The sequence below is a fragment of the Mugil cephalus genome, chromosome 16 (assembly GCF_022458985.1).
Source record: "Mugil cephalus isolate CIBA_MC_2020 chromosome 16, CIBA_Mcephalus_1.1, whole genome shotgun sequence".
Taxonomy (NCBI): Eukaryota; Metazoa; Chordata; class Actinopteri; order Mugiliformes; family Mugilidae; genus Mugil; species Mugil cephalus.
The window spans coordinates 17,905,171-17,925,420 of record NC_061785.1 but is presented as its reverse complement, the minus strand read 5'-3'; the positions used below and the strand labels follow the sequence as shown (position 1 = coordinate 17,925,420).

The window sequence follows — 20,250 nt, the reverse complement described above, 5'->3', positions numbered from 1 at the left end:
TTTTGTGACGACATCTTAATCTGACAGTGATGGCAAGGAAAGAGAAAAGTCTGGAGTACGGCCCAAAGCCCTAAGAAAATACGAAGCACGTGTATTTTGGACATAAAAAAAAAAAAACAATTTTTACCTTTGCTAAGAAGCAGATGGTAATAAAAAATATATTTTTATCAAGGCTATCAACACTGCACTTGCAATGACAATGCCAGTCTAGATTTAGGTATAGACTTTACCTCTAGTGCCATCATGAACTTTTGCATTTGTGGTTTTTAAAGAAACATAATTTACTCATCTATCCAAAAATTGTCTACTATTTAATTTATCGGTCACGAGTGCAACTATCGCAACAAACTTGAATTTCCACGCAAAATGTCCCTTACATTAATACTTTGAGAAGTTAGCAATCATCATTTTTATTACTTGTTTTATGTAACCAACGACCGCCAACATGAAGAATGTGAACGTACATGGCAGACACCAGCATTTGTCTCAAAGTGCTGCTCTACAGCCTCACTTTGTTAGTTTTTCTAGGCTGAGACCCTGCTCTCATTTTCCGAAACACTTGAACATCAGCCGCTATCACTCTCTGACGCTCCGGGCTACTCCAATATCAGCCGGGCCTTGGTTTTAGAAGGGGCACTTGTGATTTATATAGGACCACTGGCACACACCTCTAAGCCCCAGACTCAAAGTGATTGATTTCAGAGCTGCCTGTGCTGTTTGTTGTCCGAAACAACAGGAATCGTTACTAGTTATTTTGATAAGCCGTTTTCTTCATGTTCGCTTCCCCGAGAAAAGCAATCTGTTGTGAAGTCTTTGTTTAAAAGCAGCCTTGGATAACAATGAGATTGGAGGCCGCTGATGACCTACCGGGTACACGTAGCTCATTTGGTGTAATTACAGTAAGAATTTACCGTGGTGGGCATTAGTATGAGCAGCGCGTCCATCGGCTAGGCACATTCTTCATTTAGATTCAGCTTAGGCCTCCTCAGAGACCTAAAATTTCCACAGCTCGTGGGCAGTGGCCTGTTTACTATCTGTTGTGAGACGTGGATGCATTGAGTCACCTTCAGTGTGACGTCGCACTAGGTCGTAACGTGATTGTTCCCTGTGCGTATGACGCCTCGGACCCTCCGCGCACGGCTCACGATTTACTGCTCATCATGAATTTCAGGGCGATCAATCTGGGGCCTAACTAGCGCTCTGACCTTCTTAATTAGTCGTGCATTTCAGGGCACGCTCTGAATTTAATCGCGGACCTTTCCCGAGCCTTATAACCCCTGCGTTGTCATCAATCTGGGTTACCCGAGGCTGCCAGCTCACTGGCGGGGTGTTCCTGTAACTGATCAGCTCTGCCTTCCCAAAAAGACAAAGTGATGCAGAGCGCGTGGAGCTCCGGTCCTCCGGGGGGGGATGAGGCATCACTGTTTTTGAAACCAAATGACCAGAAGCCCTGACTCGCGTGCTCTCTGCCGTTCTGAAGATTTTGTTTACGCCACCAACAGAAAGGATGTCAAAATTGTGCGTCACGTGTCCGGCCATGAATTATTGCCGCCGTGGTAGTGGGCAGTAGTCAACCCCCGTTTCGTCTGAGCTGTGCAAACAGACCCGTCCGCCTGAAAAGCACTCTGCTCATATTAGTCGCTCCCCCACTCTGGAGATAAGGCTAAATAAAAGTGCATAATCATTTCCCCCTTTTTGCTTGTGACGGCAGGAAGGAGTCAGGCATTCTCCTCGGAGATGGCTTTTACACCAAAATGGACTTTTGTGCGTTATCTTCCTATTTGTACAGGTGTGTGATGCAAATGGAAATGGAGGTGGTCTTTACTGTCTAAAGTGGAGACAGGGGCTCATGAGAAAAGCTTTTAGCGCTACTTTTGAGGAGCACATATCAGCGCATACAGTAAGAACATTTCCAACGCCGGGATTCGTACAAGTCATCTTCTTTTGCTTATGTAAATTGTCAAAGTGTTGCGTAACAAAGGCATCACGGGGGTCAGTAGAAAAAGTTAGTAAAACTGAACAAGTTCTGAGATCCACCTCCTGCCAGCCCCATTATCTCGGCCTCGATGGCGACTCAAACTTTTTCTGCCCCCCTACACAGCAGCCCAAACTGCTCTTCAGGAGTGCATTAGCTGGGGTTTATTGGACTGTGAAAACTTCAGCCGTCTGCCCTTCCTTATCTGGAGGCTGTTGCGTTCTCAGTGTTTACCTGCAAACGCCGGGGCGAGCTAATGAGTTTGTCTTGAGCATATTGTTGTCTCTTGCCATTGACTTTTATGAGCCGTAGAGAGAGCGCAGGGAGAGGTTGATTACTGGAGGAGAATTAACTAAATGTTCAGGACGGCCACCGTTAGCTGTGCGAAAATGGGCGATTACAGCAAACGGGGCAAATATTAGCTTCCTCGAATTGGAGACAGTTTACTCATTATTTAATCACTCTTAATTAAACACACTGTCCAAACTTATCAGGCCATTAAAAGCCACAATCTTCTAAGTTATAGCTACAATTTTGCATCAATCTGGACATCACTGGATGTAAAACCTGCAATAATAGTCCCTTCTGAATTATGGTGCTATAATTGCCCAGAAATGGTCACAGCAATCAATGCGTAATACCACAGCCCACTCACAGCCTTTATGGCGCGGCCATATACACTTTAACTGCTTGTTTATCGTCTGCAGTTCCACCGAGGCTGTCAGCTGGGATTTATGCCGAAATCAAGTTGTGTTTTTGACAAGGGCTTAGAGACGGACAAAAGAAAACCCGTTGTTTTTTACGACTGTATTATCAGGTGAGAGCAGATGTCCCGACTTCCCTCGGGAGCTCCGTCGGACAAAACATACATTATGTATAACATGCTTTTATGTGCTATATGCTTTTTCTGTGCCTTCAGGTATCTGCTTGAGAATAAGCTATTTGAGTACCCATGGGGCCCTGTAGCCAAAATTAATAACATATGAAGGTAATTTCCTTTTTCTTTTTTTTCTTTTTTTGTTATTATTTCGGTGAGAAACCTTTGTTTGTTAAAAAGCTGTATTTCCCCATGTTTGCTCCATTGTCCAACATCACTAACTACCTCAAACTCTGTTATTTCTACCTAGCAAATAATTTACTAGTAGGTGTAGTAGAGTGTAGGAGAGCAAACCCAACAATCCCAACAGTCATGACATGCATGCTGCTGATTCTCTGTAATTGACTCATTAATTGAAAGGGGCGTTTCAGACATGGAAGAAAGTGCAAAACTACCACTGGAATGTATCGAGGAATCACAAAAATTGCAAAGACCGGTACTGCAACATGCAACAATTAGAAGACGCCTATGTGAAGCCGAGCTACCGGCAAGAATCCCCTGTAAAGTCCCATTGTTTTAAAAAAACGACATACGCTGGAAAGGTTAGTTTATCAAAGAACACATCAACTGGCCTAAATAGAAATGGTGCAATATCATGCGAAGTGATGAAAGCAAGTTGTATCAGGCAGTTTAACAGACGACCCCCGAACGCTGAACTCAAGTCACGGTGCACTGTGAAGCATGGTGGTGCAAGCATCATGATATGGGGACGTTTCTTGTACTATTGTGTCGGGTCTATTTATCACATATCAGGGATCAGGGATCAGATGGAATATATCAAAATACTTGAAGACAACAAGGAAATGCTCTTGAAATGGGTGTTTGAACAAGACAATGACCCCAAACACAGCAGTAAGGGTCCAGCATGTTGGTTCCAGATCAACAAGATAAATGTTATGTAAGTGCCTAGGCCAAACCCCTGACCTTAATCCAATACAGCGACATCAAAAATGCTGTTTCTGAGGAATTGTGGGATGTAGTCCAATGGTCCTGAATAGGAATGCCTGTTCACATAGGTCAGAGGTTGTTCCGCTCCACGCAACACAAATCTGAAGTGGTTCTCAGAATCTGTGGTTATACCACTAAATATTTTCTTCGCCTTCTGACAAGCAATACCAAATTTTATAAATATTTCTTCATGTGTGATTTGGAATAGAGTCTGCAATGTTCCCAATACAATAAAAACTATTATAAGGATTTTGATCTTTACTCACCGTGTTTTAAACACACTGCTATTTTATTGGACGCAACTGTGTTTTCCCCAGGCGTGTTTAGCACTGAACCGTTGCATGCGCAGATCCTGGCTGCAATTTCCTCAGACCCAGAATCAATAATTTATCCAGCTTGATAATTTGTCTGCTTCATGAAAACACAAAATTTAAAAACCTTCAGTACTGTGTAGTCAGGGTAAAAATCAAACTAATCATTGTCTGTGTAAGAATATGACCCATGATGTAACCACATTCTCTATATGAGAATTTCCATCCTCCTCTTGCTCCCTCATTACACCTGTAATGGCTCTGGATGAAAACTAAGTCAGGGTAATATAATTTTCAGTGGAAGAACAATTAAGTGTAATTCCATTAATTAGACAGTCCTTTTAATTGTAGGAGATGGACAGAGGGGACGAGGAGTGAATTCATATTAAGACAGAAAGAACCTCTCAACGTTTAGATCCCACTGCACAAAAACATCTATCGTGGAAGCAGTAATTAAGTCGCACAGTGACTTTAAATAAATGCTAAATGAAAAGTGTAAATGAAATCATATCCATCACAGTTTTTGATGAGACATAAAGCTCTCAGCGGTGTCCTCTGAGCAAACAGGCACGCACATTAAACAGAGACTGCCGCTGCAGAGTTAGATAAGCCTTCAGGCGTCATGGACTGAACAGTAGACCGTGAAGATAAACAGCAGTTTCTGCGGCAGTCGTAAATGTGACCAGCGACGTTGGGCCCAGTCTCGGCACTTCATACCTGAACGCCATTTGTGCACAGCATCTTTGTCGCCAGCACTCGGGGTCGCACAAGCGTCGCCAGCCCCACCGTCTGTGCTGAGATGAGAAGAATGAAATTGCAATGAAGAGTCACCAAAACACCTCGGTGAATGCTTTAATTCAATCATCGCCGCATTGAAAGTGCATTTCCCTGAGGCACGGTGCTGCCAATTCCATGTGGGTGAATCACAAAAGCGCAATATTGATCAACGTAGCCTGTGACCCCCAGACAATAAGAAAGGTGTTGGCACTATTTAAATAATGCATGCATGGAATCATGAGTGCATAGGAGGCCAAAGGTGCGGAGGCTAATGATCAGACAAGTTAGGCTTCATCATTCCTGGATTTGATGCACGCCACGCTGCTCAATTTATTTTATTGGTTTGGAGCTCATTCCTTAAAGAACTGGTTAGCCAAGTGCATGGCTTTGGAATATATTGAAAGTTTATTCCATATGCTCTGTATCTAAAGATAAATGTGTTTGTTCATCGCATGCACAGGGCAGCAGCCAGCAAAACTACAGGGTGATGAGAAATATTGTATCTTTTACTAACAACGTATAAACACACAAAAAACATTTTTTATTTAAGGGTACATTCAAGTTAAAGAAATACTGATAAACTATATGAAGAATTAAAACAAAAAAAAAAAAAAAAAAAAAAAAAGGCATCTGTGGACTACACTCCGAGGCTGATATAATGCGTTCTCTCAGTGGTCGAGCATTGCATTTCAAAGTAGATCCCATCTCTCCCCTGTTCTTCTAGTGTGGTCTAGTTTCTTGAAGTGCTGTGCAGGTCATCACTTCGAGTGTGAGGGGCCAGCTCAATCGTTTTCTGGTCGCTGTTAATAGTTGTTGTTTGTGAAATTCTGTAAGGAGTGAGAGTTTTTTCTTTCTTTCTTTCTTTCTTTCTTTCTTTCTTTCTTTCTTTCTTTCTTTCTTTCTTTTTGGACCTGAATCTTTCTGGGGCTGAGGCTCTCTCTTCTTCTCCGGGGCGCTGATCGTGGTGCTGAAACGTTTTCTTTTGGTCATAAAAGTTGGAATTTCAAAGCAACGCAATTCCGTACAGCAAATCCACCTTAAAAAAAAAAAACATCAAATAAAGTTCACAACTCAGCAAAATCTCAAATATTCCCATGGAATCGATAAAGTTACGATTTACGACGAGCGTGTCCACCACCAGACCCTCCCCCCCTGCCCCCTCCTTTACGCGCTGCCTCCGGGGCGAGGGGTGTGGTTACGGGTTACTCAGCACGCATCAGGTATCCATCCTCACTATATATAATGCCGTGGACTGAGAGGAGAGCAGCAAGACAAGGACACCACCGAGGTGAAAGCATCAAGAAACAACTCTGACAGTAAGTTGTCTTACGTTTTTGTTTTTTTTTGCCGGTCGGCTCATTTATGCCCAACTTCAAATTAAGATGTTTTAATGCGTTATTTCGACTTCAGCAAAACTTAAATCCGCAAATGGGGAATCAAGCCGTGGTTGTCTCTCCTCTGTCTTCAGATGGCCAACATGCTCAGGTCGTGGATGAGACTCGCAGCGCTGGTCGTGTGCCTGCTGGTGTGTTTGAGCGCTTTCGCGGACGCCTATCCACCCAAACCGGAGAACCCCGGGAGCAACGCCTCTCCGGAGGAGTGGGCCAAATACCACGCAGCTGTCAGGCATTATGTCAACCTCATCACCAGACAGAGGTGAGTCGGGCAGGCTTCATTTGCTCTTTCATTTGTCTGGTGCAGCATAGTTTAACTTAACCACAGTTAGTGCAATGTCAGGTTTCTGAGATCTCTGTCATCAGGTCATATATCACATGAAAAACTGTTTTTGTTTTTGTGCTCTGGTTTGGTCGAACTGCTGTCCCCCTCTTCTGATGTGAGGGATTAAAGTCTCTAGGACAAGCAAATGGTTTATAAAGTCTGTTGTCTTGTTGTCTCGCCATCCCTCGCCTAACTTCTGTTACCATGATTTTCAGAAGTTCCACTCTTGTTTGTAAAGCCACGGAGTCTTCTTGGCTCTTTAATCATAGAAAGATGTGGATGTGAGTTGTGGATGTGAGTGTAATCTTGTAACACCCACATAGACACAGGAACAACAAATTCACTATTTTCACTTTTTATCACTATTTCACAATGATAACTAATGACAGAGTAAGTCGCAGGGCAGTAGATTTCCCCACCTCTGGGTGTATTAGCATTAACCCTCCACCTCTGTAATTAAGCAGCTGGATTTGTCATTGCACTCAAACAAAGGCAGGTTTACTCCTCAGTGGCCAAAAATTGATTTTTAAGTGAGGACTCTTCTAAAGGCAGAGCTTGCTGTCTTAGCTTTACTGGACTCTGGGCACTGAAGTTGAAAATCCTCCTCTTCTCTCGGATAATTACACATCTGTGATTGGACTGCAGAACTAATAGACCCTTACGAGCCAACTCCTGCTTGTTGATTTCCAACAGGGCTGATTGAGTCTCGGGTCTTGAAATCTCAGACTAATATTTAGTTACAGTAATTACATGCTGGTGTTTTATTTATTCACTTTGTTTCTCTCCCAGGTACGGGAAGAGATCAACTCCCGAGCAGGCGGTTGCGTGGCTGCTTTTTGGCGGAGATTCAAGCCAAGATACTGAACCGCGGTGAGAAACGCATGCCCGTCTTTGATCCTTATTTCCAAAAAATACACTGATGATGACTTTATACCATAATAATGACAATTGGCAGTACTTTGTGTGCCTTCAAATTTGAGGACAAACTTTAAAAAGGGGCAGTCTGTGCCAAAAGATTTAGTTGCAGGTCAACATTCAATATCCTGCAAGATCCCATAACATGATGACATCTGATTGGCCAACCGCCAGCTCCACATTATAATTTGAAATATCAGATAAAGGAGGAACATGCACGTTGATCAGAGTCCCTGACATGAGCTGAGCCAATATGAGCCAATATTGCCAAACCGCAGCTGTAATTCTTACTGCAGGATGGTGTTGATATTTACGTAGCTGCTCTTTAGCTCTTTTTAGTTCTAATTTAGCATCACCACAAATTAGGATGCAAAAAGAGTGCATTTCATATACATTAAACTGTTTTTTTTATCTCTTTTTTTACAGCTCGGACTACGTTGACCAGTGGTAAATGAGCCTAATGTCAACCCTTCGTCCTCTCCCGTCCTCAATCCCCAGATGCTTCAATTCACCAACAATCAGTCAACAAAATGACAACCTGCACTGGATTTGTGACTCTGTATATTTAATTATTCAATGTGCATGAAAAAAATCTCTGTCTCTCTGTCTGTCGTTCTGTCCTACTCCTTCTTCTCTCTGTTTATTGTTTTTGTCTGCCTGTCTCAGTGGATTTGTTCTTTAGCCAAAAATGTAAATAATTTGTATCAGAATCAATCACTTATGAATAAAGATCTGAGTGGAATAATAATAATTACACAGACTGTCTTGCGCTTTTGTTTATCATTGTCATTATTAGTAGCAGAAAACGTAGTGGCAAGTAGTTGTAATAATTAATGTACTTACGTTTGTGGCCACTAGATGTCACTATATTCCCAGAAAACATGTATTTGCTAGTGTGACTCGCTTATTGCAGCTCCTGTGTGGTTCGCTTCCAGTCTATGGTTAATATCGACGACAGGCAACGGACAGGCGTCAACTTCACACAGGGCTTCAATACCCAAAGGCGCATCTGTCCTCTCTAAGCCTTCTCGGACATCCTTTGGGGGACGGGGTCAGGGCGCACACAACTGCCACTTGGCTTTTTGTTTTTCTTTTCTTTTCTTTTTTTTTAAAAAAATATTATTATTTAATCAATGGAGCTATTTCTGACAGCGCGCGAGCCGTTTTAGGTAAGGTCTCGTTAAAGATAGCAGCGTGTGTGGGTAGCTGCTGCTTGTGAAAGTGACTGCAGAGAGGAAACCTCCGAGACGAGCAGTGTTGAATTCTTAGACTGCATATTTTCTTTTTTTCCTTTCTTTCTTTATTTTTGGCTGCGTCTCAGACCGAGGAAGCATCCGAATAAAGGTGTCCGGGCAGGTGAGCACTTCCAACATTTTTTGCTTTATTCCCAGCGTGTATTCAGAAGCGTCTCGGAGATGTAGTCCACCTTCGCCTTGCGTCAGGTGGCTACGGGTACCTTCAGTCAGTTACTGTTAAATTAAAATGTGTTATCATCTTAAATAGACTGTGAGTAAGAGCTGGCGAAAAGACGTGACCGTATAGACTTTTTAAAATCACGTTAAAATCCGTGTGTTGTCAGATCTGACGGAGCCGTTTCTCGAGAGAACTACCTATACCTTTCTCCCTCCGCCAGCAGCCTCGTGCTGTTGATATGAAGCTAGTCTAAGTGGCCTCGAGCTATTTGCACCTGTGCGACTGCGGCAGAGGTGACAGGTGAACACGCCAGCGGTATCCATGGCAACCTAACGAAGAATTATTGCCGCCCGCGTTTAATTTTAGTGCTGAAAAGAATTCGGCGTTGATAACAAAGACTGGATGGACGTCATGCACCTGTCTGTGGCCATTGCGCATGCCCACACATTCGAGGATGTGCACAGATGTTTGAACGCAGGTGGTGATGTGTCCTGCATGTAGGATAGGTAGAAACATTATTCAGATAGACGCTACTCCTTAAGGACGTGGAAGAAATAGCACTAATAAAATATAATATAATATAATATAATATAATATAATATAATATAATATAATATAATATAATAAAGGCAAACATGACAATCAGTTTAAGTCAAAGAGGGAGGTAAAATTAGTCTGAAGTCTAAATTAGTCACGTTAATGACCTGATGGCCTAATGATCTGACATTTTCAAATTCAGTCGAATGGACTGTGCATTCCATCCCCTTGACCTTTCATTGTGTGATCCCTTGATCAATACCACAGTTACGTCTTGAAATTCGACTTAACTTGAAGATAAGAATCACCACACTCAAATGCTATGAAAACTGAATATGAAACATCTCAAATATAAATAAATAATTGAAACCATGCAACATACATACTCATGCATTTCATCTGTTTATAACGAATAGTAATAATGAAACAACATTTACTATGTTTAATTAGCATGGAATGATTAGTCATACGTAATTTCTTGCAAGGTTATAAGCATTACTCAGTTTGTCCTTCAGGAGGAGATTTCTTATCTTATCTCCTTATCTTATAATAATAAAACCATCGGTTCATTTTCCCGTAGGACCGTGTCTGCTTTCATACGTTGTGCAATTTCGTACCTGCGGAACAACGTGAAGTATGTTTTGCTGTTTGACTCGTGACTCATGATCACATGAATCCTCTTATGATCCTGGTGTAACATGAGGTGGAAATGTGTGCAATGCTAACAGTCTTGGATGGATTTGAAGAAAATTTGATCTAAATTTTTTCCACAGGATAAATGATTAAAAACATCATAATCTAACAAATGTAACTAATATCCCCTCCAGCCTCAGCTACTATGACAAATATGATAAACCTGTTGATCATCAGAATGTTACTGTTGTCACTGTGGGAATGTTACCATGCTCACTGAGACACCACCAAGCTGGCAAACTTTGGGTTTTACTTGTATTTATGACTTATCATGGGTGTTTCCTCACAAAATATGACAAAGGGAACAAAGATGCTTTGAAGACATCCAGGCAGGGTGGTGATTGTATATGCCCCCTAGGTAGCGCACAGCACTTTGCCTCAGTCCTTTCACCTCTCGGTGGTACGCACATGACATTTAAGTCTAATTACATTCTGACATGAAAGACCCTGAACACTGAGATGATCAGGGTTTACTAAACATCTAGTTTTCATTTGTTATTCATAGAAAGGACTGAAGGGCTACAGTAGCATGACTTCAGATTACATGCAAATGTATTTAATAACGTAGAATACACTATAACTGTTTTAGGACTTTTAAAGCTATTTGTATTTGGTAGGAATTTTAATAAAATATTATTAAAATACCCACTTTAAAGGGGACCAAAGAGCAGCTGTATTATAACTGAATAACCAAATAATGATGAGTTTCCTAAATTGTGTACTAAAATACAGGGTTTCGACTTACTCTCTCTGGCAGGTGTATTGGTGATATCTCCTCCAGGCACATTAACTGATATAGTCTGAGAATGTTTATTTTGATCCTTTGAAATCAAAGCTCTCATCATGATGAGGATTTATTTCCCTAAAAGCTCCTCAGTTTAAAGACTCTTCAAATGCAATGTAAAATCCCACTGTTGGATTTTCATATCAAACCGCAGTCAGATAGGTCTAATTTTAAAGAGCTTTTGACTGGGATTAAAGAAACTTCTACCCTCTTATCAGTTGCTGTTTTGGGAGTGGGAGGTTTACCATAAATTCCGCTCCCTTTGACAGCTACGAGATCAGCAGGTCTGGTCCTACCTCGACAGACACATTCCCTAAGCACTTCTTTAATGATTTCCACTTAAAATAGAACTCTGAAAACATGTCCCTCACTATAAATACTTTAGGGAAGATTTGAATACATTTTACCAAAGACATTAAGTAAGATGAGATCAGAAAGAAATGGCAGTCTGACACTGTAGACATTGTGACCATGACATGTCTAAGCCTCAAAAAAACTGCATACTTGCCCTTAATTGATTGCAAATCCTGCGATATTGGTTACACCTTCAGAGGGATTCAAATAGCCATCCCTGACCAGATCTTATTATACACAAGATGTTATTTGATGTCATATAAAATCCTCCTAATAAGAGTACCTTTAGTGGTGCCTGGCTGCGACTCTGCCCGGTTTTACAGCTTTGAGCGACTGAGTGATTAATTACTGCATCAAACAGAAATTCTAATCAACTGTAGCTGGCTGAGAGAAAGGATTTAGTAACAGGACACATCCACTCTCTGCTCCACTGGGAGATTAATCCGACGTGGTCCACATCGCCTCAGCATCTTTCACCCAACCTCTAAGGTGTCATTCATAAAAATGACATGCTCATTACTCTCACCCTTGCCACCTCATCCCTACTGGCACACATCTCCATATATAGAGGCTAAGGCATCAAAGTGACGACTGCATGCTGTCATTTTCTGTGCACTGTTTTCATATGCATGGATTTATATATATGAACATATTTTGAGTGATAGAGACGTGACTGTGGAGAATGCAGAAATGAAATATTTTGAGAAGGATTGGAAAGATTACTATTGAGTGTGGAACATATACTCACCGGCCACTTTATTAGGTACACCTTGCTAGTAAAAGGCTGGACCCCCCTTTTGAATTTAGAACTGCCTTAATTCTTTGTGGCATACTTTCAACAAGGTGTTGGAAACGTTCCTCAGAGATTTTGGTTCATATTGACATGATAGCATCACACAGTTGCTGCAGATTTGTCGGCTGAACATCTATGATGAGAAACTCCCGTTCCACCACATCCCAAAGATGCTCTATTGGATATAGATCTGGTGACTGTGGAGGCCATTGGAGTACAGTGAACTCAGTGTCATGTTCCAGAAACCAGTTTGAGATGATATGAGCTTTGTGACATGGTGCATTATCCTGCTGGAAGTAGCCATCAGAAGATGGTACACTGTGGTCATAAAGGGATGGACATGGTCAACAACAATACTGAGGTAGGCTGTGGCATTTAAACCATGCTCAGTTTGTACTAAGGGTCTAAAGTGTGCCAAGAAAATATCCCCCACACCATCACACCACCACCAGCCTGAACCATTGATACAAGGCAGGATGGATCCAAGCTTTTATGTTGTTTACACCAAATTCTGACCCTGACATCCAAATGTTGCAGCTGAAATCAAGACTCGTCAGACCAGGCAATGTTTACAATCTTCTATTATCCAGATTTGTTGAGCCTGTGTGAGCTGTAGTCTCAGTTTCCTGTTCTTAGCTGACAGTAGTGGCACCCGGTGTGGTTTTCTGCTGCTGTAGTCCATCTTCTTCAAGGTTTGACGTGTTGTGTGTTCAGAGATTCTGCATTCCTTAGTTGTAACAAGTGGTTATTTGAGTTACTGTTGTCTTTCTATCATCTCCAACCAGTCTGCCCATTCTCCTCTGATCTCTCACATCAACAAGGCATTTTCATCCACACAGCTGCCGCTGGATATTTTCTCTTTTTCGGACCATTCTCTGTAAACCCTAGAGATGGTTGTGTGTGAAAATCCCAGTAGATCAGCAGTTTCTGAAATACTCAGACCAGCCCGTCTGGTACCAACAACCATACAACGTTCAGAGTCACTTAAATCCCCTTTCTTCTCCATTCTGATGCTTGGTTTGAAGTTGTCTTGATCACCTCTACATGCCTAAATGCATTGAATTGCAGCCATGTGATTGGCTGATTAGCCACTTGTGTTAACAAGTAATTGAAGAGGTGTATCTAAGAAAGTGGCCAGTGAGTGTATGTCTATGGGTCCTAGAAGATCAGTCCTTAAGGTTTTGGTAATTCACTGGCTTTTCTTGAAGCACAACCTTAGAGTTGTCTACAATTTACAGGAAAACACATTAAACTCTACTAGATGATAAACCATACATATTCACTTTGGTGTTACTTTGACTTTTCCAGAAGCGCACCTTAAGGTAAACTAAGACATCCCAGATCCTGTTACACAGAACCATCTGGGAAGTCGTCCATGGACTTGGAAAGGACAGCTACTTTCAAAATAGTGCTTGCTAGCAGTCAGTGCATCTAATTAGTACGTCATTTCAATTGAAGCATAAAGTCACTCTTAGAATTGGCCACATGCTACCAGTAGTTCGTCAAAGGACACTGAATGGTCAACACGTCTGTGGATCAGCCACAAGTACGTAGCTTGAAGGCAAAATTCCCATGTGATCACAAGATCACATGAGAATTGAGAAATTTAAGTGAATCATATTTTTTGTCCATCATGACTGTTTCCTCACAAAATAGATGGTTTAATGACATCCAGGCAGGGTGGTGATTGTATATGCCCCCTAGGTAGCTCACAGCACTTTGCCTCAGTCCTTTCACTTCTTAGTGGTACACACATGACATTTAAGTCTAATTACATACTGTATCCACAGTGGGATATGAAAGACCCTGAACACTGAGACGATCAGGATTTACTAAACATCTCGTTTTCATTTTATGTCTGTTGATGGTGTTAATTGATGTCACGCTGTTTTGAATTTGTTTGTTTATTTAGCAATGCGGTATATAAAAAAATACCTTGGAAGATGATTACACATGAGATAATGAACTTGATTTTTCATCTCTTACTTGTTTTAGAAGCCCTGAGCAACTCGTGTGGCTGAAATGGCCAATGAATCCTAAACCTATTATTAGTTTCTTAATCATTTGCAATTAGATTTCCAAGCTGCTCTAAGGTACGTTACATTGCAATTTCAAGCTTAATCTGTACCCTGGAAAAATACATCAAGTGTTCTTTTTCCATGCCATTTATTCCTCCAGTCAAACAGTGGTGCACTGTGTGTATTAATATGCAAGCGGGGAGCAGAGTGCACCTTTATTTTGAAATCATTCAACCGTGCAGTATTCACTGGCTTTAAACGGTTTTGAATTTATCTTCTCCTTCAAAAGGCCTCCACACACTGTTTTGATTTGTAGAGGAATTTGTAGTGACTTGGATGTTAATACGATCCCCAGAAGGCAGTATTAAATTAATTGCTTTAATTCTGTTGTGTCATAAAGGGTTTGGGGTAGAATTTACCGTGACAAGAGACGAGCATAAACATTTTGACATACTCTTAAAAGATACTTGAGGGCAGAAAGTCAAAGTAACTTTTATGGTAGTTTGCATGAAGCCTGAAAAGAACAATTTTCTAATAATGGTTGAAACTCAGGCAGAATTGTCCTTTTGAAGAAACTAAATATTTGATGCGAGTCTCAATCACATCAGTTACACAAAGCTGTTAGTATAAGGTGAGGTTTTCAGAGGCTAGATTTCTAAATCTCAGCACGTACACACACACATTGTCATGAATCATTATTGTCTTAGTTATTTAATCAGGTAAGGTTGTAAAGTTTAATTGAGTCTGTATACAGTTAATCAATTCAAAGTTCTTACTCAAATTCATTAAAGACCTCAGTATCTAATCTAAAATCTTCTAGATTTGCTGAATTGTAAAATGTAATGTAAAAGTATTTAGTCGTGGAGAGCAAACATATGTAAGTGTAACCCAAACCTTTTATTAGGCCCAATTTTAGCTCCGACTTATTATTATTTTACGCATTTTCCCTTGTTGCCATGGCAAAGCGCTGGGGAAAAAGGCGAAGAGCTGCTCACGGTTGTCTTGGATACGACAGTTTCCCTTGTAAAGTAATGAGAAGAGCTGAACCTGTGGGAGCACAGGGTTATTTTTAGGCCTGACGCCAGCCTGCATGTGTGGATTAAGACTTGTTTGGTTGCTGGTGTGTGTGCGCCTGCATGCGTATGTGTGTGCATGTTTACAGGCTTTAGTGCAGGCTCACGGCGAGAGCAGCTCAAGGCGTTTTACACTTGGCATACAAACACCTGAGCCGCTGCTTGTGTCATTGCTGTAGGCTAAAGCATGCTGGAAAATGCAGTCTGAAAAAGAAATGCATCTTTGCATGCAGGCCTTATTTCTGTTGTGTGTTTCATATATCTGCAAGGACTTTCCCCAACCACTAGTGGGTATCCCTGCTTAAATACTTGCAATCCTTTAATGCTGACTTAAGTACCTGAATACTAAGTTAAATTTAATGGATATTTTTAAAGCATGAAATATGTGCCCCTTGCACTCATAACTGGTTTTGTGACTCGGGTGATGAGGGTATTTTACATTGGCGTGATTGGTACGGTGCTTTAATTATAGAAGTATAATTACAGAACCACACACACACACAGCTGGCCACTTGTTTTAATAGACTGACAGTAGAGAGACGATAGCAGCTCTGCAAATGTGACGTCATGGCAGCTGTGCCATTGAGCTGCTCTCTTTAGGCAATACAGTGAGGAAGATGGAGTTTGTATGTGTGTGAGCTGACTAATGGGCACTGAGAAGAAAATCTGTCAAAAAGTAGAGACGGATTCTATACAGTAAATACAGTATTACTGTAGAGACAGACTGGCCCACAGACGTAAGATCTTTTTCTTCTGCCGCAGAAAGGCAGATCACTTATTCACAACAACATTAGCCCAAATGGTGTTTTGTAGAATACCTATTTAATCCTTGATTGTAGAGCGTGATTACTGGTTACATGTTACAGGTTTTTCTCCAAGAAAATGGTACCAATTACCAAGAAAATGCCACTGCCGGTTATGACTGCACCACCATTAGATCTTGGCTAATTTTGCCCTATCTGTGATATGGAAGAAGACTGGCAGAGGGAAGGAGCCAAAAAGCTCATGCCCCGTCTATTACTCCATCCTCTCAGCGCCCCCCCAAGTGTGTCAGCCCAATTCGACCATAGCCAAGCTCTGCCGCAATCGGCTTTGACTTCTTAGCTGCCGTGTGGCCTCAGCATGCTTTTAACAAGCTCAGTCAATTCACAGTGCTAACACGGGATGGCTCGGATAAGCCTGGGGCATGTGGTATTAAGGACTTGATCCTTGATTATAGACGACCAAGAACCATGGAGCAAAGCACTTTGACCAATGAAACCAACAGTTGTGGAAATTGTAAGAAAGCAGACTTGCTGCTGTGTATGTGCCCACACAATTCAACGCTATGAAACAAGTGAATGTTTAAGTTCGTTTACCTGACTTCTACCCTGAGGATGGTCTTGAGAACAGCTTTTTTAGACAATGAAATTACTTGTACAACCCCATGGAACAAGGTAGCGCGGAGGAGCTTCATTTCCAGACACTCTGTACCGGAGCTCAGACGTAAACTGGATAGCCTCGGTCAAAGGAGCCATCTGTTTGGGTGCTGAACTGAGCCACCCAAGTCTAGAGGAATCGTCAAATTAATGAGCCATCTTATTTCTGGCTGACGAAAGACAGTTTAGTACAACGCTGCCTTCCACTGGTGTAGTTACATGTAGGGAAGAACTAAGATGTGATTAAAGAGTCTTAATGAAAAGTGTTACCCAATAAGCCATTTAAGAAGCATTTGGTCACCGGTGGTTAAAGATAAGAGCGGTTCTATTGGAAGGGTGGCACATATTTATTCAGTTTCTGATATAAATAATGTATTTCTAGAAGGAAAGATGCCTCCTGCTTAGAAATCAGTCAAATGACACTGAGGTATTTTTTTAATTTTTTTATCACGACTCACAAACACACATGCACACAGTGACCCTGCGGTGACATTGCTCAGTTTTGACCACAACAGCATTGGTTCCACCCTGGATAGCTATTGTCATGGCAACCAGGAATTAACATCCTTGGATACCGCGGTCTCTCCCATGAGCTGATCTCTTTTCTTCCTTACCGATGTTCTTCTTTGATCTCTCTCTCTCTTTTCTCCCTCATTTTCTCCCTTACCACCACCTCCTGTTTCCACGCAGTCAGAGCCTTTCTGCCTATCACTTGTCTCTTTTGCCTAACTCTTACACTTTCTCTGCAAACCTCTTGCCATTTTGCTCTATATTTGCTCTATATTTTCTGTTCTTCCCATAGACACTTAATCTGTGGTAGTCTCTTGTCTGTGATGTGTGTCGCTCTTTCTTACTGCCAGATGTTAAATGGATCAATTACAGTCAACAGAAATCCTCGCTAAGCTAATGTTGGCTGGGCTGCCCACTCACTCAGTCTTTCCAATGGTTACTAATAGTATTCTCAATGGACAGGACGGCTAAAACAGTTTGAATGTTGCCTCAGCAACTGCCTGTATTTATAATTGTTTGGAAACCTGTTGTCCTGTGTGGGAGTGTGTTTAGACTAAACAGGAAAGATGATTGATTGACTGATTATCCTTGTGACAGAAAGGAATTTCTATTCTTTTTCAAGACTAAATTAAGACTTGCATTGATCCCTCTATGTTGAATTTACAGGACCACAACTCTTTGCCCCTTGGCTTGTTTCTGCCTTATTCCTGCCTCACTTGTTTAGAATCGGAGTTTTGGAGTTTGGATTTTTTTTTTCTTTTTTTTTTTTTGCATTCATATTCACAATTTAAATTTTTTTAAAAATGTTTCTCCCTTTCCTGTTCCCTCTCTTTTAATTGCAGTTCACTGAATACGTTTTGCGGAGGATACCGGGAGGAACCAGTTTTTGAAAATGCCCGTGGCAACATCCAGCTCAGACTCTGGTAAGTGTCTCAGTCTCGCTGTGACGAAGTTATCTCAGTGTCAGAAAGAGTTATGGAGAGAGAGAAGTGGGAGGAGATACTGAATGGTTTGTAGTTATTCCCGCACAGGACATGTATCTCATCTCCCTAGTTCTAATGTGACTTAATGAGCTGGCTAATGGAGTGCTCAAACTCCAGTCTCAGATCAGTCATGCCTCAGAGCATTTGCTGTTGTATCCTTCTCAAACCTCTACTCATGCACACATTGATGCCAGATACCCACTATTACCACCAATACAAATGCACAAGCTTTCACACAAATGCACATTTGTTCAATTTAGTTTTAAGACTGGTAAGTGGTGAAAGATGACTGAAACAGTAGGATATACAAAAGCGGTAGTTACTTCGGTAATTGACATATTAACTAATCATTTTCCGCTGAACTGGTTAAAGGTGTATTTGATTTGTGTTGTTCTCGCACAGTGCACAGCGTCTTTAATGCCATCTGCTTCTTTATAAAAAAAAGGATCCCAGGGTAATAATTTGTGACTATTTTTGCTTACGATAACAAAAACAGGCATTGCACCCTGTCCATGGAATCGCTGGAATCCAAGTCAGACTTGGCATCATGTTGTTTAATGGCCTTCTTCTGGCAACGTCTCAAGGTCAATTTTCACATTAATATCAAAGTAAAACTCAAATATTTTGACCACAGTCCAGTTATCTTTTCTTGTTTGAATGCCAAAAAATGTTCCCGCATTAAACTGTAAACTGGCACGTAGCCATGCCTTTCATGTATTTCCTCTCCAGTTAGTCCTGAGCACAGAGACATAGAAGACTGAAAAGCCACAAGATGTGAGATGCGTTGCATATTCAGTTTTTTAAATACTGGACCGAATCTAGCTTTCAAAGCCCTATAGTGTTTTATCATGTGATAATAAATTGCAATAGTCAGCTGCTGGAAAGATGGAGAAAAGCATTTCCACGGAGAGTTGAAATGTGTGTGTGCGTGTGGTCTTTTCTGAAATAGACCGTCAGTCAGTCTGGATGTGCACACTAGCCTTGGGCTGAGACGTCTTTTCAGTAACACAGAGTAAATTGTTACTCCAAACTCTGTCTTTATTTTAATTTAAAAAGCAGCATTTTCTGCAGGGATATTTTTGCTCAGGAGAAGTGTTGAGAAAGGGCCAGTTTTGATTTAATGCAGGAAAATATTTTCCACCTCCCGTCAGCAAAGCTGCTAAGATATACGTTTTGCGAGCACAAAGCTCAAATATAAATTTCAGCCCTTCACTTACATTGAATCTGGCAGGCTGCTTGTGTTATACCTATATCTATGATCTGAGTAATGGGGGATGACAGCTAGTATGCAAGCCAGCCCCTATGTCATCACCTCCTTTACCACGCCCCCTTCCTACAAGCCAACCTTCTGCTGCTCTTTCCCCTAGCTGACCTGCACATGGAAGCTTGGGGGAGAAAATCGTCCTGCCTCCTTTTCTCCCTCCTCCTCCAGAAAGCATCATTCTTCCCTCCCTCTTTCTTCCCCAGTTCCCCCACCTACTTTCGTTGCTCATGCACCCAGCCCTCTCTCATCTCCATTCATTCATGCGGAGGAGAAGACGCTCAGCCAGGCATAGCTTATACACATTCACGTCAAGAGCAGGTGGAGAGGGAGAAAAGAGCGAGGAGCTGTTCTGGCAGAAACAGGGGAGAGAAACAGGGACGGATAGGGAGGGAGAGAGGGAGATCTCTCAGACAGCCTCTGATACAGTATTGGGTGTGTTGCTCTGAGTGTGGGCCTGTAGTGAGGTGTTGTGCACCATGGCTGGCAGCCTGTTTGGAAGACTCTCCCTGGAGGAGGGGGACTCGGCCAACTCTCTGGAGGGCCTGGATATCAAGCTGGGGGGAGAAGGTAAGAACACAGGTCCCTACCTGCTGGGCTTGTGGGGCATGTAGGATGCTTTATAAAACATAAAGTTCACCAGCTACGTGTGCTGTTTCTGATTAGGGAAGATTAGCTACAAAGAGATAAAATCAGAGATCGAATCACTGCTAAAATGAACCTTTCGTTATGCTTTGTGCATTCGCTTTGGGTAAGGGCTAGTTGGGGTTTAAAATTCAAATTGCACCTGCTTCTGATGTGCTGCTTCAAGCCTCCAGAGTGTGATGAAGATGAGCAGAGACAGATTAGGACCCAGGGCAGCGTGTGATGTACAGGAATCCGTGGCAGCGC

The 20,250-nt window shown here is 41.8% G+C and overlaps 2 protein-coding genes across 4 annotated transcripts in view; both read left to right on the top strand.

Moving 5' to 3' along the window:
* Positions 1-6,063: 6,063 nt before the first annotated feature.
* On the top strand, positions 6,064-8,278 carry LOC125022081 (peptide Y). The gene is made up of 4 exons (XM_047608378.1): positions 6,064-6,204; positions 6,357-6,544; positions 7,397-7,477; positions 7,949-8,278. The coding sequence occupies exons 2-4, from the start codon at positions 6,357-6,359 to the stop codon at positions 7,971-7,973; spliced, it is 294 nt and encodes a 97-aa protein (XP_047464334.1). The 5' UTR covers positions 6,064-6,204; the 3' UTR covers positions 7,974-8,278.
* A 175-nt stretch (positions 8,279-8,453) lies between these two features.
* mpp2b (MAGUK p55 scaffold protein 2b) overlaps positions 8,454-20,250 on the top strand; it is a 35,064-nt gene continuing 23,267 nt past the window's right edge. The window contains exons 1-3 of one of the 3 annotated variants that reach the window (XM_047609904.1): positions 8,454-8,691; positions 8,844-8,878; positions 17,958-18,038. In XM_047609904.1, the coding sequence (XP_047465860.1) occupies positions 18,008-18,038 (31 nt within the window). In that variant the 5' untranslated portion in view covers positions 8,454-8,691; positions 8,844-8,878; positions 17,958-18,007. Of the gene's footprint in view, positions 8,879-17,957; positions 18,039-19,620; positions 19,930-20,250 lie in introns of those variants that run through there. The other 2 variants (XM_047609903.1, XM_047609901.1) reach the window with 2 other exon arrangements.

Bases quoted from the DNA above. Each gene is read 5' to 3' on its own strand.
- LOC125022081 (XM_047608378.1), top strand. From the start codon at position 6,357: ATGGCCAACATGCTCAGGTCGTGGATGAGACTCGCAGCGCTGGTCGTG. The intron at 6,545-7,396 runs GTGAGTCGGGCA...TTTCTCTCCCAG, and splicing joins AACCTCATCACCAGACAGAG to GTACGGGAAGAGATCAACTC. The intron at 7,478-7,948 runs GTGAGAAACGCA...CTTTTTTTACAG, and splicing joins AGCCAAGATACTGAACCGCG to CTCGGACTACGTTGACCAGT.